General features: G+C 44.7%; 1 protein-coding gene and 1 pseudogene across 1 annotated transcript in view; one reads left to right on the top strand and one right to left on the bottom strand.

Annotated features, from left to right (window-relative positions):
- LOC147035311 (huntingtin-interacting protein 1-related protein-like) overlaps window positions 1-15,813 on the top strand; it is a 993,771-nt pseudogene that overhangs the window by 374,614 nt on the left and 603,344 nt on the right.
- The window catches only part of LOC147035315 (uncharacterized), a 270,416-nt gene that overhangs the window by 107,200 nt on the left and 147,403 nt on the right, over window positions 1-15,813 (bottom strand). Inside the window, exons 3-4 of the mRNA XM_085896724.1 lie at window positions 6,751-6,871; window positions 676-733 (exon numbers count right to left, since the gene is read on the bottom strand). Coding sequence (XP_085752850.1) covers window positions 6,751-6,871 — 121 coding nt within the window. The 3' untranslated portion in view covers window positions 676-733. The remainder of the gene's footprint in view (window positions 1-675; window positions 734-6,750; window positions 6,872-15,813) is intronic.

Genomic DNA, 15,813 nt, shown 5'->3' with positions numbered 1-15,813 from the left:
GGGGGGAGAGAGAGAGAGAGAGAGAGAGAGAGAGAGAGAGAGAGAGAGAGAGAGAGAGAGAGAGAGAGAAAGAGAAAGAGAAAGAGAAAGAGAAAGAGAAAGAGAAAGAGAAAGAGAAAGAGAAAGAGAAAGAGAAAGAGAAAGAGAAAGAGAAAGAGAAAGAGAAAGAGAAAGAGAAGGGGAAAGAGAAAGAGAAAGAGAGAGAGAGAGAGAGAGAGAGAGAGAGAGAGAGAGAGAGAGAGAGAGAGAGAGAGAGAGAGAGAGAGAGAGAGAGAGAGAGAGAGAGAGAGAGAGAGAGAGAGAGAGAGAGGCAGTGGCAGTAGGGTGAGCCGGGTAAAGGGGGAGGTGGTGCAGGGGTGATCGGTCTATGCATGACAGCACATCACAAAGTCTGGCAAAAGACTCTTTCCCAAGGACACGCAGGGTCAGAGCTGAGGGGAGGCCAATATGGGAGTAAAAGGGGTGAGCTTGCAAATTGCAGGTCCGATGCGGCCTGGTTGACAAAACAAGAAAGGAATTGTGTCCAGATGGTAAGAGCTCGGCTCAAACCACGGAGGCTTCCTGCATGAAAAAGGCCAAGGAAACTTAGCGGAGCCTAGAAAGAGCTTCATACGTGAGTGCAACTACAAAATATGTTGGAGAAAGACACAAAGACAGAGAGAAAGACAAAGGCACCTGCGGCAGCACAGTGATGGAGATGATTCATTGTCCAACTAGGCCTCGAAAGTGCAGCCTGAAAAACATGCAAGCAAGCAGTTGTTAAGTCGTGGATAGGTGAACTAGTGGGAATGTACACTTCAAACGACATACAAGCAACATGATTGTGGGTAGCCTATATATGTGGAGGGAGGCTGGACATTTTAATTTTATCATTTTTCTTTATACAGTCGAGGAATAGCAGGATGCCAGGGTCAAAGAAAAAACTGAGACACCAACAAACGGATACACCATGGCACAAGAAGATGAATTATCGAAGAAAATGGAAAATTAACATGGGGGGAAAATAACCAACATAGGAGGGTTTGAGATGAGAGAAGGGGGACAAAAGAGCTGGAAGTAGGACAAAACAATTTGGAAGGAAGTGATAAGACAGGGGTATGGACACGGGGCGAGATAAGGAGCAGACGGAAGGATATGAGATAAAGACAGAGTGATTTAGCAGGTAGAGACGATACGTCTCGCCGAGTTCCACAGGTGCACCACGACGGAAAATCCACGGGGAAATAAATAAATAAATGGTAGCTCCAAGCGCACACGTCGGTTTTCTTTCCACGATGGTGAAACAAGATTACAGCAAGAGGAGGTTTTGCTCGTTTCACTTCCAAAGTGAAGTACAGCATCGATGCTGCAGTGCCATTTTGGTGCAAAAACTCCATGAACTCACGATTTAATAAGGAGTCGCAAGTTGATTCGTCAAAAAGCACGAAAGATTAAATTTACCTTTCCCCATTTTCATATCACAGGTGTTCTTCAGAAATCCCAAGAGATCTTCACAGGCTTATATCATTTCCAAAATGGAAGAATGTCATAAATCGTTGATGATTGACTTAGACATTCACCCTGGAGCAGCAGGATAGCTAGCTGAGTTGTTGGCATGCTCGAATCCAAGACAACTCGTTTTGGGTTCTACTTCCCAGAGAAGCTGATTCCGACTAAAACCTGGACATTTGGAGGTCTGTGAACTGTATCATTCAATGTTTAGGAAAACACAAATTGAGGTTTTTTTTGGAGGGGGGGGGGCAGTCCCATGGTCTTATTGACTCTACCAATAAAACAAGCTTGATGTTGTGATTCGACGCGTTGGTCAAAGGAAAACGATGGACTCGCAAGATAGCTCAGAGGGAGCACATTTGTTTTTGAGCTGTCTTGTCTGGGTTGGATTCCTGACATGACTATTATTGTCACCGTTGTGCTTCAAAGGTGATGAGATGCAGCAAGGAGTACACTGTCCTTTGGTGAGGAGATTAAGCCAGCTGTCCGAGTTGCTGCCAGCAATTGACTTGTGGACATTAAGAATCCCATGGTGTGTTTCAAAAAGAGGAAGCCATGCGTGTTCGTACCCGGGCCAAATTCTCAAATTCCTGCCCCAATTTACAGGAGAACTGTAATCGACAGCATGGCATATTTAAGTAGTGATGCAACCAGCAGACCAGTTAAATATACATCAGACAAATAGAATGGCAAGGATACAAAGCAAAAGTTGAAAGAACATGGCGCTGATTCAAGGAAGATTTTGTAAATAAATAATTTAAAAGGTCAAATGCACTTTCCAGAGCTTCAGCCACAGAGTGGTCCTCGCCTAGGACTATAAAGACTAGTGTGTACCAGTAATTAGAATATACTCTTGGAAGGGGTCTTCTATCCAACTTCTGCAAAGTAAACTTTTAAAGTCGAAAAATTGTCACGTGCTTGTGTGCCAAGTCACGTGATAGACGACCATATAGAATCGCAAACATCTGTACCACACATTTCTCCCCGAGGCTACCTGTCCTCAGACTCGAGTTGTGTATACAAGCTTGAGGAACACGTTTGAAAACACCAGGCGGCGTAAAATATCGAGCGATTCCCTCCGTGACGTCTGAGCCTATAGCTATGTGCGGTTGGAAAGGCTCCATTTTGATTTTTTCTCGAACTCGCTATCCATTCTTGGCTGCTTTGGGGGGAAAAAATCCCCAAAACAACATTCCATCAATACACACCAGCATGACCTCCCATCCCAGCTCGGTGTGACGATCAACATGTGATGAAACCTCAGGACTCATGAGCACAATAAGTGCACACAGTTGCTTTTACAATAGTGCTAGTGTGTGTGAGTGTGTGTGTGTGTGTGTGTACCTCGAATGTTGGAGAGACAATTCATCTTTGAGCCTTGTCCGAGAGCCAGCAGTCAGGACGCATCAGATTGCGCATTGCCTTTTGGAATCACTCCATCCATCCAGGATGCGAGTCATAAACAGTGCATCCTCCTATCTTTTTGTCGATTTCGCTTCTCGGACGAACTGAAGATCTGTTTACACCAAGTATCTTCATACCCTTGGGTCCATAGCTTCAGAAACAAAACAGCGTGGCTGGAAGACAATGTACGAGTTCTCTCACAAGGGACTTCAACGCGGGAGGAGGTCATTAGGCCCATGGAGCCTGCACAATGGTGGGTAAATGCTGAGCGTCAAACAAGTAAACAGCATGTACCATTTTCACCTCCACAACCAAAGGTGGACGGAGGTTATGTTTTCACCGGTGTCTATCTGTTTGTGTGCCTGTCTATTTGTCTGTGAGAAGGATATCTCAAAAGGTTGTTGACGGATTGGGGACAAAACTTGGGCGACAGGTTGAGTGTGTGAAAAGGACGAATTGATTCTTTTTTGGTGAATATCCGAATCGGGATCTAGATACTGGAATTATTTAATTTTCAAAGTGATTCTTCAACATTGAGAGATGGGGCCAGAAACTATATATATGCATATATCATGATATTTCAAAAATGTTGTGGACGGATTAAGCCAAAACTTGGTCCAAGAGATTGGTAGGTGCCAAGAATAAGCCGATTCTATTTTAAAATTCAGGTTCGGATCCAGATCCGACCTATCGGTGCGATGCAAAACATAAAGTGTTCAGCCTGGCAGAGGTAAGCGCTTTACCGATTGCCATTCTAGTTAAAGTCCTGGTATTTGACTCGGCCAGGGTTCGAACCACCGCCCACCCAGCATCTGAGCAGGCACTCGAACCATTACATAACCGATATGATGCAACACTACAGAAACTTCCCATGATATCTCACAGTCAGACAGTTTTCAAACCAGAGTTGAAGGAGCATGAGGTGAAAACGACAAAGTCAGATGGGACTTTCCTGAGGTTTTTGATGTCAGGTGTTGAGGAAGAAGCAGAAGCATGGGGGTGGTGATGGTGAGGGGGGGGGGGTGGTGCATCTGTGTCAAGAGTGTTCCATTGGGCGTAATTAATTGTATAGAGTTAATATCATTTCCAGTGGTTAACATTTCAGGTATTGGAAACACCCACAAAATGGTGTTTCCTGTGATGTTCCCATTGACTGAAAGTGACGTCACTGTATTAACCAGTGGAATCAGTCGAGCCACACAAGATGATGGAGGCGAATGATGTTCCAAATGCAGACCTCCTAAAAATGCAAACACGATTTATCCAAGTGTGTTTACATCAAATGACATCACAAGTTAAGAAAGGAAAACGACTTCCTCGTGTCCCGACCAGGTAAAACTTTAAGGTGCACAATGATTACCCATCGGTCTTGGTGTCCATGCTGTTTCACTCTTACAGCTCCTCCAATCAATGAAACGTGTGCAGGTGAGTTTTCATCTGCAGATCGCGCTGTTATGCTGATGCAGTGCCCCGTGGGAATGGGCACAGTTGGTGCATTGGACCATTAACACCAAGGCGGCGGGATCACGACCTGAACCTGCACTCACCAATTTATACGTTAGAGGTAGAGGTAGTGGACTCTACCTGTTGAGTCAATGCAGAACTCATCTCAGACTTGTTGGAAACCCTTAACTCCACGTGGAATATGTGGGTCACAAGCAGGAACTTGTTTCGGGATTAGGTGTTCAAGACACGGTGAACAAATTGAGCTCTCAAGTAACTTACCTTACTCACACGAGCTTGCCAAGTTCTCGTGTTGGTTCCTGTTGTTGCTCGTTCGAAAAATAAAACTTTAACCCAGTCTATTTGGGTGCACCGCACGACGAAGGTCTCCCACCACCTATGTTGGCTCTACTGGTCAGGTGTGCCAGGTGTGAGTCGTAATGGGGGAGCAGTAACGGGACTCGAACTCCCAATATTCGGTGGTCTTTACCCCCTCGACCAAACAGCTGGCTCGAAGAAAAAGCAGGAGGTAAAGATTAAAAACCGATGATAAACGATGCTGTTATGTAGAGAACAAGTGGGTTTTGGTGTGGGAGGACGTTTTCATACACACGTTAAAGAAAAGGTAGGTCAGAGGTCATGTACTTCATTTGGGCTCCCGAGCCAGGGTTCGATTCCCAACCAGGTCTATAAATGATCCCATTGGTGCTAATGCCAGGAGAGGGGACATCCGGCTTAACGTGCGATCCAGCCCTCCGTGATGCAACGCGCTGCCTGCGAAACACCAATCGGACCGTTTATGGTCGGGTCGGGAATCAAACCCAGACTAGACATCTCAAACGTAAGTGGGCTCAGGTAAGTGCTACCTCTGGACAATGTCTCTGCTCATCATGCTGTAATGTCTCTGCAGTCACTGCGGATAAAAATTCCATGCAGAACACACAGCACGTTCCTGTCCGAGTTCAAACAAAATGGCACCAATTAACACTGCTGGGAATAAAGATGTCTCTCAATCGGTCAGAGGCAAATCACACTGTGACATACAGTCGTGTTGCAAAGCACCTGGTTGGCCCCACGATGAAGCATTATCATGGTCATGTGACTTTCCATGCCGCAAAATCGTGCAAAAGAACACACCACTCGAAAGTGATGTTTAACTCTCGGCGACGATACAATTCATCATCCTGTGCCCCTTCTTAGATATTAAGGTTGGCCGTGAAAGTATGATGGCGGGCCAACGTTTCAGATGATCAGCTATCGTCATTTCTCCATAATTCTGGAATTCCATCCAATCTCTGATGTCATACGTCTACATCCGTCTTAAACGCCCCTTCATGTCCTTTTCCCATCGACTTTGCCTTCTAAGATGTTTAAGCAAGTCTGTCCACTTGAGGCCCGTGTGATGAGTCCAGCAAATGCTGCTTTCCTTTGAGCGATGGTGTTTCAAAAGTCCAGTTAAACATTTAGTCAAGCGCAAACCAAACACCAAGTAAAAGACAATTTCTGAGTTAGTGAGGACATGTTCGCATGATTTTTGACATATCGTTACACCGGCACTCATAAACTAACTCCCAGCCTCGAATGGCGCAATCTCACTTCCCTCAAGAGTGCACTTGTACTGTATTGGCAAAGGAAGTCAAATGACCGATGCATGTACGGTCCCACAACTCATCTGAATTCACGCTTCCAATTGTTCAGCATCACTTGGTTCTGGTCATGACGTCACAGCCCATTGTTGGATTTGGCCATCAACGAAGCGCGTGTTTCCATCGCTTCGCCGACGGGTTTAATGAAAAGACCGAGAAGTATTGCTATATTTAATTTTGTGTGCTCCGAATGTGTTCTTCTAAAATTGAAAGGGTTCCTGCTGTTGTAGAATCATAAATGTTATCGTAACCCCTTCATTGAAGCTCAAATTCACGCTTCTTCTTCCTCATTACCGGAAACAAGGGCAGATATATTTATGATTGAACACACACATTTTTGTTCCAAGTAAATGGACGATTAGCTTATCCACCAAGTAAATCGATGGCACCATCAATGACAGCAGCAACCCTTCAGAATGAAGCATGACAAAAGGACACACGCACACAAACACCGGCGGACGGACACTTCTCCTTTTAGTAACAGATACGGACACCAGTTCTGTTGATGTACACAGAATGAAGAACATCCTTTTCTGCCAAGCTTGAAAAAGTGGTGGAGAAATTACCACCATCATCATCATCATCATCATCATCATCATCATCATCATCATCATCATCATCATCATCATCATCATACTACTGACAATGTCGGTGTTCCCGAAGGAATCTCTTGGCAAAGGTTAAGTTGGGTGGCTTTCCATCGCTTTCCTCATCCTCAGTCATTGTAGGAATTTGTAATTTGTTCAGAGTGCTGCTGATAACTCACCTACTCTTCGCGAAGGACACCGTGGGATCTTTCCCGTTCTCCAGCGACCAGTGCTGGGAGATGTCTCATCCTGCTGAACGTACATCCGAGGGACGGAGCACACATTGATGTCACGCCATGCCTGTGAAACACCAGGATGACAGTTTATATCGAGAGTTAGATTCGAAACCATGCTGAACAAATCAGAAGCGAGTACAGACACGCCTAAATGTCGATTGTAACCAGTAGATTAATATCACCACCGAGGTTATCATTCATGCCCTGGAATCAAACAATATGGCAGCAGCACATTGATTTCCTCCTGCCATCCGAAATGAGAACGGCCAGAGAATTCTACATCAAGGAAATGCTGGGTTGTTGATCCAAGAAGTGATATTGTGAAAGTGTTATTGTATAATCAATTTCTCACGAAGAATCCGCTTTCAGGCTCATGTATAAACCATTGCATTTGAATACAATTTCACGCGAGGCTCTGAGTAAGCCTTCAGAACCTCTTGCACAAAATTTCAGAATAAAAACATTTTCCATCAACCTCACAAAGGTTCTCAGTTTGTTTGTTTTTTTGGACGACAATAAACAATCCACCATGCCCTGCACCCGGCTCTCAGCAATTCATGGCTCATTGCTACAGGTGAGATTTGGAATGAGAAGAGTTAATTAATTTTCGACACGAGGGAGCAGGTTTGGTGGGGAATCAGAGCTGCTGCCAAGCTCAGCCTGATATCACAGATATTTAGGACAACTACGACTTTCTGCTCAAAATACATTCAGATTTTGATGAAAGATGTGGGGTTCAAGGAGGCATCTATATATTATGTATGCAATGGGGTGCGGAATATGGTTACATTGAGGAAAGGTAGAGGAGCTGGAGTATAAAGCGATAGAAATAAGGAGAGTATGTGGGTGGAAAGGTAACTGGATGGGCTATTCAGGAGGAAGAGGAAGAGTGGAGGATGGAGAGCAGAGAAAGATCTGTAATTATCGAGTATGTCTCTCTGTCGATTACCTCAACTCAATGCCAAAAAGGTGGGTTGATAAAACTTGTGCACAGATTTCCATTCAAATCAGAAGAAGCCGCATCCTTGTCATTCACAAGTAAAGGCCCTGTCACACCTTGGCGATTTAGCCAGTGTATGCCTGACGTATGCAAAATTTGGCTAAAACGCTGGCACACGTCGAATACGTTATGGGGAAGTTTGTATACGTTAAGAGCATGCTGGCATACGTTGTAGTAGGCTAGCATACGTCGTAGTATGCTGGCTTTTTTCGTAGTACGCTGGCATACGTCATAGTATGCTGGCATACGTCGTAGTACGCCAAAGTGTTAGACAAATTTTCCATGCTTGAAATTTTTCGACGTATGCCAGTGTATGACTCACACGTTCCGCATAACGCTGGCCATAAGTTGTAGGCACGTTACGTGATCGTTGACACACGTCGACACATGTTACTTGTAAGTTACTCATAAGTCGAAACACATCGAGGTATTGTTTAGTGTACCCGAAACTTATTTCTAACCTATGAGTAACATGTTGTAAGCACGTTACGCGATCGCTGACACACGTCCACACACGTTACTTGTAAGTTACTCATAAGTCGAAACACGTCGTGGTAATGTTTAGCGTATCCGAAACTTATTTCTAACCTATGAGTAACGTGTTGTAGGCACGTTACGCGATCGTTGACACACGTCCACACACGTTACTTGTAAGTTACTCATAAGTCGAAACACCTCGTGGTAATGTTTAGCGTATCCGAAACTTATTTCTAACCTATGAGTAACGTGTTGTAGGCATGTTACGTGATCGTTGACACACGTCCACACACGTTACTTGTAAGTTACTCATAAGTCGAAACACGTCGAGGTAATGTTTAGCGTCAGTGTTCCAGACTCCCTGTTTTTTTTTTTCTTAGGTATGACGGTGATGTTGACACTTCGATTTCTAGTGCGGTTATAATATAATATAATTAATAGGCTGCCGCTCAATGATTTAAATCATAACCGCACTAGAAATCGAAGTGTCAACATCACCGTCATACCGAAGAAAAACAGAAAAAACAGGGAGTCTGGAACACTGACGCTAACCATTACCTCGCCGTGTTTTGACTTATGAGTAACGTACAAGTAACGTGTGTCGACGTGTGTCAACGATCGCGTAGCGTACCTTCAACTTATGCCAGCGTATGCGGAACGTGAGTCATACATCGAGTACGTCGAGAAATTTTCAACATGCTGAAAATTTCTCGACGCACTTGGCATATGACGACGTATGCCAGCGTGCTCTTAACGTATACAAAACTTACCCATCACGTATTCGACGTGTGCCAGCTTGGTTCGCCAAATTTTTCATACGTCGGCATACGCTGGCTAAAACGTCAAGGTGTGATGGCGGCTTCACACTTCGATGTCTAATGCGGTTATGATTTGAATCGTCGAGCCGCAGCCTATGAATAGCCTACGCCACGTGATCGTCGCGATACGCTGCCGCGCTATGCATAAGTTAGACTATCGTTAGGCATAGGTTGTGAACACTGACAACACGCTCAGCATTCGTTGGTATAAGTTATCTATATGTGATTAAAACGTTCTGTGTACGGTACTAATACGTTATGCATACGTCCAACATGTTATTATATGCCCAAAACTTAAAAAAAACATCAATAGTTCAGCGTACGCCAGCGTTTTACATATATTTTGAGACCTTGCCATACGCTGGCTAAAACATCAAGGTGTGACAGTGGCTTCACACTTCGATGTCTAGTGCGGTTATGATTTGAATCGTCGAGCCGCAGCCTATGAATAGCCTACGCCACGTGATCGTCGCGATACGCTGCCGCGCTATGCATAAGTTAGACTATCGTTAGGTATAGGTTGTGAACACTGACAACACGCTCAGCATTCGTTGGTATAAGTTATCTATATGTGATTAAAACGTTCTGTGTACGGTACTAATACGTTATGCATACGTCCAACACGTTATTATACGCCCAAAACTTAAAAAAAAACATCAATAGTTCAGCGTAAGCCAGCATTTTACATATATTTTGAGACCTTGCCATACGCTGGCTAAAACGTCAAGGTGTGACAGCCCCTTAAATTAGACTGGCACTCAGGAGAGGGCTTACCTCCGCCAGGATGAACAGTTTATGTTTTGTATCCCACTGGTACACCGGACATGCATCTGGACCTGAACCAAAATCGAATCAGCTTGTTCTGGTCATTTACCCAACTCATCTACCAAGTTTAGTCCAAATTACACTCTTTCAATCCCTCTTTTTTCGCACCTTTGGAATAAACTTTGGAATGTAATGGGACTAGACTCGGTGGCATAATGGTTGGAGTGTTCCCTCTGAGTCTGAGAGTTGTGGGTTCAATCCAACCCTGGCCAAGTCAAACCAAAGAGTTAAAAATGGAATGTGTGGCTTCCTTGCTTAATGTTCAGCATTTAATGGACAGAGCATGGACAAACCTCATTTGTTGGCATCCATGGATCGGAGGGAATTCCTCTTTAATCGTGGCCTGGCTGAATGTGAAAATAAAAGCGTCATCAAACAAATATGGATGGCGTCACTGCTTCCCAGAGTGCTATCGGAAGTGATGTAACCTCAGTGGCTGTTTGTCTGAACTCAGATCTGGTGTTGTCCAGTGTGTGTGTACAGTTTGTGTTGCAGATCTTCCATGAGCCGAAGATGCTGTAATAAATAAATAAATAAATAGTGACCCATTTTGCTCAAATCAACCTTTTGGATATTAAAGAGGATCAAGTTACTTGTGTGTTGTCGCTGTTACAATTGGAAGTTATCTCATAACAGGTCCATCGGCCAATTCTACATCGTCCTGTTTGATTCTGCGCCACTATTTAATGACATGCCCTGCTCGCCTATTTATTTCACGATTAAGTTCAGGTTTATTGCGGGTTTGATGAAATATTAATGGCAACAATGAATGCCAAGGTGATGATAAAAAGTTTGGCCTGCCATCCGCTTTACAATTGCTGTACGATAATGTTTGTTTAAAACAGAGTCAAGTTATTACCATCAGGAGTCGAGACGTATGTTGGTATCGCATATTATTTGGTTGTCAAACTACACCAGATGTTCCTGTAACAAATGCTTTATTGCGTTATTTACATACTATTAATGGTTTTGCTTCTCTGGCAGCGAAATCATGATGAAGCACATGTTGAGCCAGTCCCCCATAGTGCTGTGTCTGTAACCTCAGGACTCCCTCAGAATTCAGGTGCCTTCATAATGGGGACTAGTGAAATGTCTCAGCACAGCGTTGGTTATATTACATATAAGGATGACCGAGCAACAGGACACCATGAAAGCCAAACATCTTTTTTCCACCCACACAGCCCAAGGCAAGGATTGTCAGTGTAGCTTCGAGGTATGCATACTCACCTCTGGGCTGTAAAGCCTGAGTTGGGATCTCGACCCAGCTATAAACTGTCATTCTGGTGTTTTACAGGTAGGGCGAGGCAACAATGTGTGCAACGTCTATCATGTTGGCATTAAGCTGGAGGATCCGTCTGCCAGAACTCTGGGTGGTGGTGATCAATCGAGATCAAACGTTGTCTTCAAACAAAGAGTATGTAAAACGTAGCCCACACCTTGAACATATTCCAAAATACATGCCACTGTCAAAAATCAGGCTTGGTCAGTGGGTTGCAGAAGTACTTGAGCCAGAACCATTACCATTGGATGACCCCACAATAAAGTGGTATTGATTGCAGACATTAAAGAGGGGCAGAAGAAGAAGAAAAAAAAAAGAGGACGAGGAAGAAGAGGAATTATATCAGAGGAAATTTGTGGTGGACGGGCGGTTAACACCGACCAGGCCCAGATCGCCGAGCAGTTTTCCTTAGGACGTGGACACATGATCCTCAGAGATTATGTCGCGCGCGGGAGGGGTGGGGCGGCACTGGCGGAGCGACGGAAGCACAGCACAAGGGATTATACTTGAACACCACGGCAAATACATGGACACAGCAACTTAAAATAAATGCGGGGATTTCATGAAAATGGACAAATATTTACAAGGGTATAAGTCGGTATGTAAAAATAATACGTGAAGTAAATTAAACCTGAAGTGGAGGCTCCTCTTCATCCAGACTTAAATTCAGAGGAGGAAAATGAACAAAAGAAAATCCTCCCTTTATGCAGGTACTTAGCTTTGTCCAGAGATTGTCTTTACTGAACTTTGGAATTGAAGCGCTTCGTCCTGCATGGGAAGATGCGCCCCAAAATGGTGCCGAGCTGCTCTCTGGGCGGGAAATGTACATGAGGTAATTTGTGAGGCGGAATTCAACACCAGGGCTCACCAACCGCTGTGCAGCTTCTTCGTCAATCACGCTTACCGACGCAGCTGCTCTCTGCAGATTGGCACCATCTCTTCAGTGATATACACGAGGCTTCGTGGTCGGTCTCTCATGACCAGCCAAGAGTCGATGGCCAGTGTCTCGCTTCACCACGCGAGCCAATTCACCTCAGCACAAGTATGAGAATCATGCCGTCTTCTTCATGCGTCAAAAGAAAGTCAGCCGCAACGCCTTGATCTTTCACGCCATCTCCTCGCTCTCTTGTCTCTCGACCGTGTGCATCCCTTACACCCAAATGAACCAACAAAACCAAAAACCTCTTCCTTCTTCCACCTCTGGGCGTGGCTTGCTGGCACAAAACCCGGGAAGGCGGGGCTTCTGCCTGCTTGGCATGTTTTGCTTGCTTGTTGTTGTGGTTGTGGTTGTGGTTGTCATAAAAATGCAACTTCTTCATGGCTGGCTGGTAAATGCAAAAACGTAGGAAAAGTCACAGGGGGCAATTAGATAATGGAAGAAATTGGTCTTAATCACGATGTAATGAACAGCATCACCCCCTGTGTAGTGGCACATACCACTTAAGCTCACAGTCTCCCTACTTAATTTACATTGAGATGACTCCGACCTGTCCACAGACCAAGCCAATCCATACAATCCTAATTTTCCAAAGCAATTCCTCCATCCACTCCCACAACCGCAACAATATATATGTGTGTATATATATATATATATATATATATATATATATATATATATATATATATATATATATATATATATATATATATATATATATATATATATATGTGAGATGGAGTATAAAGAAGATTTCTGGAGTGAATTAGATGAAGTGGTGGAGAGTGTATCCAAGGATGAAAGAGTGGTGATTGGAGCAGATTTCAATGGACATGTTGGGGAAGGGAATAAAGAGGATGAGGAGGTGATGGGGAGGTCCGGTCTCAACAAGAGAAATGTGGAAGGGCAAATGGTGGTAGAGTTTGCAAAAAGAATGGAAATGGCAGTGGTAAATACGTATTTCAAGAAGGAGGAACACAGGGTGACATACAAGAGTGGAGGAAAGTGCAAACAGGTGGATTACATCTTAAGTAGGAGATGCAACCTGAAAGAGATTAGTGACTGTAAGGTTGTGGCAGGGGAGAGTGTAGCTCGACAGCATCGATTGGTGGTCTGTAGGATGACTTTAGAGGTGAGGTTGAGGAAGAGAGTGAGGGCTGAACCAAGGACCAGATGGTGGAAGCTGAAGGAGGAAGACTGTTGCATGAAATTTAGGGAGGAGGTGAGACAGGCGTTGGATGGTGGTAAAGATGGGTGGGATGATTGGGCAACGACAGCAGAAGTTGTGAGGGAGATAGCTCGGAAGGTACTTGGTGTGACATCTGGACAGAGGAAGGAAGATAAGGAGACTTGGTGGTGGAATGAGGAAGTACAGGAAAGTATAAGGAAGAAGGGGTTGGCGAAAAGGAAGTGGGATAGTCAGAGAGATGAAGAAAGTAGGGAGGAGTACAGAGGAGTGGCGGCGAAAGGCAAAAAGAGAGGTGGCAAAGGCCAAGGAAAAGGCATATGACAAGCTGTATGAGAAGTTGGATACAAAAGAAGGGGAAAAGGATTTATACCGATTGGCAAGACAGAGGGACCGAGCTGGGAAGGATGTGCTGCAGGTTAGGATGATAAAGGACGCAAATGGGAATGTGCTGACGAGCGAGGAGAGTGTGTTGAGAAGGTGGATGGAGTACTTTGAGGAGCTGATGAATGAAGAAAATGAGAGAGAGAGAAGGTTGGAAGAGGTGGAGATAGTGAATCTGGAAGTGGGGTGGATCAGTAAGGATGAAGTGAGGACTGCAATGAAGAAGATGAAAAGTGGAAAGGCGGTTGGCCCAGATGGTATACCAGTGGAGGCATGGAAGTGCTTAGGAGAGATGGCAGTGGGGTTGTTAACCAGATTGTTTAATAAAGTCTTGGAAAGTGAGAGGATGCCAGAGGAGTGGAGATTAAGTGTACTGGTTCCGATTTTCAAGAATAAGGGTGATGTGCAGAGCTGTGGAAATTACAGAGGGATAAAGTTGTTAAGCCACACCATGAAGTTGTGGGAAAGAGTAGTGGAAGCTCGGTTGAGAGGAGAGGTGATGATCTGTGAGCAGCAATATGGGTTTATGCCAGGAAAGAGCACCACTGATGCGATGTTTGCTTTGAGAATGTTGATGGAGAAGTATAGGGAAGGTCAGAAAGAGTTACATTGTGTGTTTGTGGATTTAGAGAAAGCTTATGATAGGGTGCCAAGAGAGGAGTTGTGGTATTGTATGAGGAAGTTGGGAGTGGCGGAGAAGTATGTGAGGATCGTGCAGGATATGTATGAGGACAGTGTGACAGCGGTGAGGTGTGCGGAAGGAATGACGGACCGGTTTAAGGTTAAAGTGGGATTGCACCAAGGATCGACTCTGAGCCCTTTCCTGTTTGCAATGGTGATGAACAGGTTGACGGACGAGATCAGACTGGAGTCTCCATGGACTATGATGTTCGCGGATGACATCATGATCTGTAGGGAGAGTAGGGAGCAGGCTGAGGCGAGCCTTGAGAGGTGGAGGTACGCACTGGAGAGAAGGGGAATGATAGTCAGTAGGAGTAAGGCGGAGTACATGTGCGTAAATGAGAGGGAGAGTGGTGGTATGGTGCGGTTGCAAGGAGTTGAGGTGGGGAAGGTGGATGGGTTTAAATACTTGGGATCAACTGTGCAAAGTAACGGAGAGTGTGGGAGAGAAGTGAAAAAGAGAGTGCAGGCAGGATGGAGTGGGTGGAGAAGAGTTGCAGGAGTGATTTGTGACAGAAGGGTAGCTGCAAGAGTGAAGGGGAAAGCATATAAGACGGTAGTGAGACCAGCTATGTTGTATGGTTTGGAGGCGGTGGCACTAACAAAAAGACAGGAAGCGGAGTTGGAGGTGGCAGAGTTAAAGATGCTGCGATTCTCGTTGGGAGTGACGAGGATGGATAGGATAAGAAATGAGTGTATTAGAGGGACAGCGCTGGTAGGACGGTTTGGAGACAAAGTGAGAGAGGCGAGATTGAGATGGTTTGGACATGTGCACAGGAGGGAAATGGAGTATATCGGGAGAAGGATGTTGAAGATGGAGCCGCCAGGCAGGAGGAGAAGAGGAAGGCCAAAGAAGAGGTTCATGGATGCGGTGAGGGCGGACATGCGGGTGGTTGGAGTGTCAATGAAAGATGTGGAGGATAGAGCGAAATGGAGACGGTTGATCCGCTGTGGCGACCCCTAACGGGAGCAAGCCGAAAGAGGAAGAAGAATATGTATGTATGTATATATATATATATATATATATATATATATATATATATATATATATATATATATATATATATATATATATATATATATATATATATATATATATGTGTTGTTCGTCTTTCGGCTGCTCCCGTTAAGGGTTGTCACAGCGGATCATCATCCGTTATGATCCGCATACTGATTTGGCATAGGTTTTACGCCGGATGCCCTCCCTGACGCAACCCTGGTCGCTTCTTACGACACAGGGATAAGGATTGGGTTTCGCCATGATTCAGGGCTGCTCTACACCCTCTCATCGTGCGGCCCAGTGGATTTGTGGGCCCAGTGGATATATATACATGTACATATACATATACTGTATATACATGAAAGAAGCACACAAACAACAACCACAGCCATGACAACAACAACATGGTATAAAATAGA

The sequence above is a fragment of the Eptatretus burgeri genome, chromosome 1, assembly GCF_056783735.1.
Source record: "Eptatretus burgeri isolate ZD-2024b chromosome 1, Ebu_testis_v1, whole genome shotgun sequence".
Classification (NCBI taxonomy): domain Eukaryota; kingdom Metazoa; phylum Chordata; class Myxini; order Myxiniformes; family Myxinidae; genus Eptatretus; species Eptatretus burgeri.
Note: the sequence above shows the minus strand (reverse complement) of the source record. Positions and strands in the feature narration are given on the sequence as shown.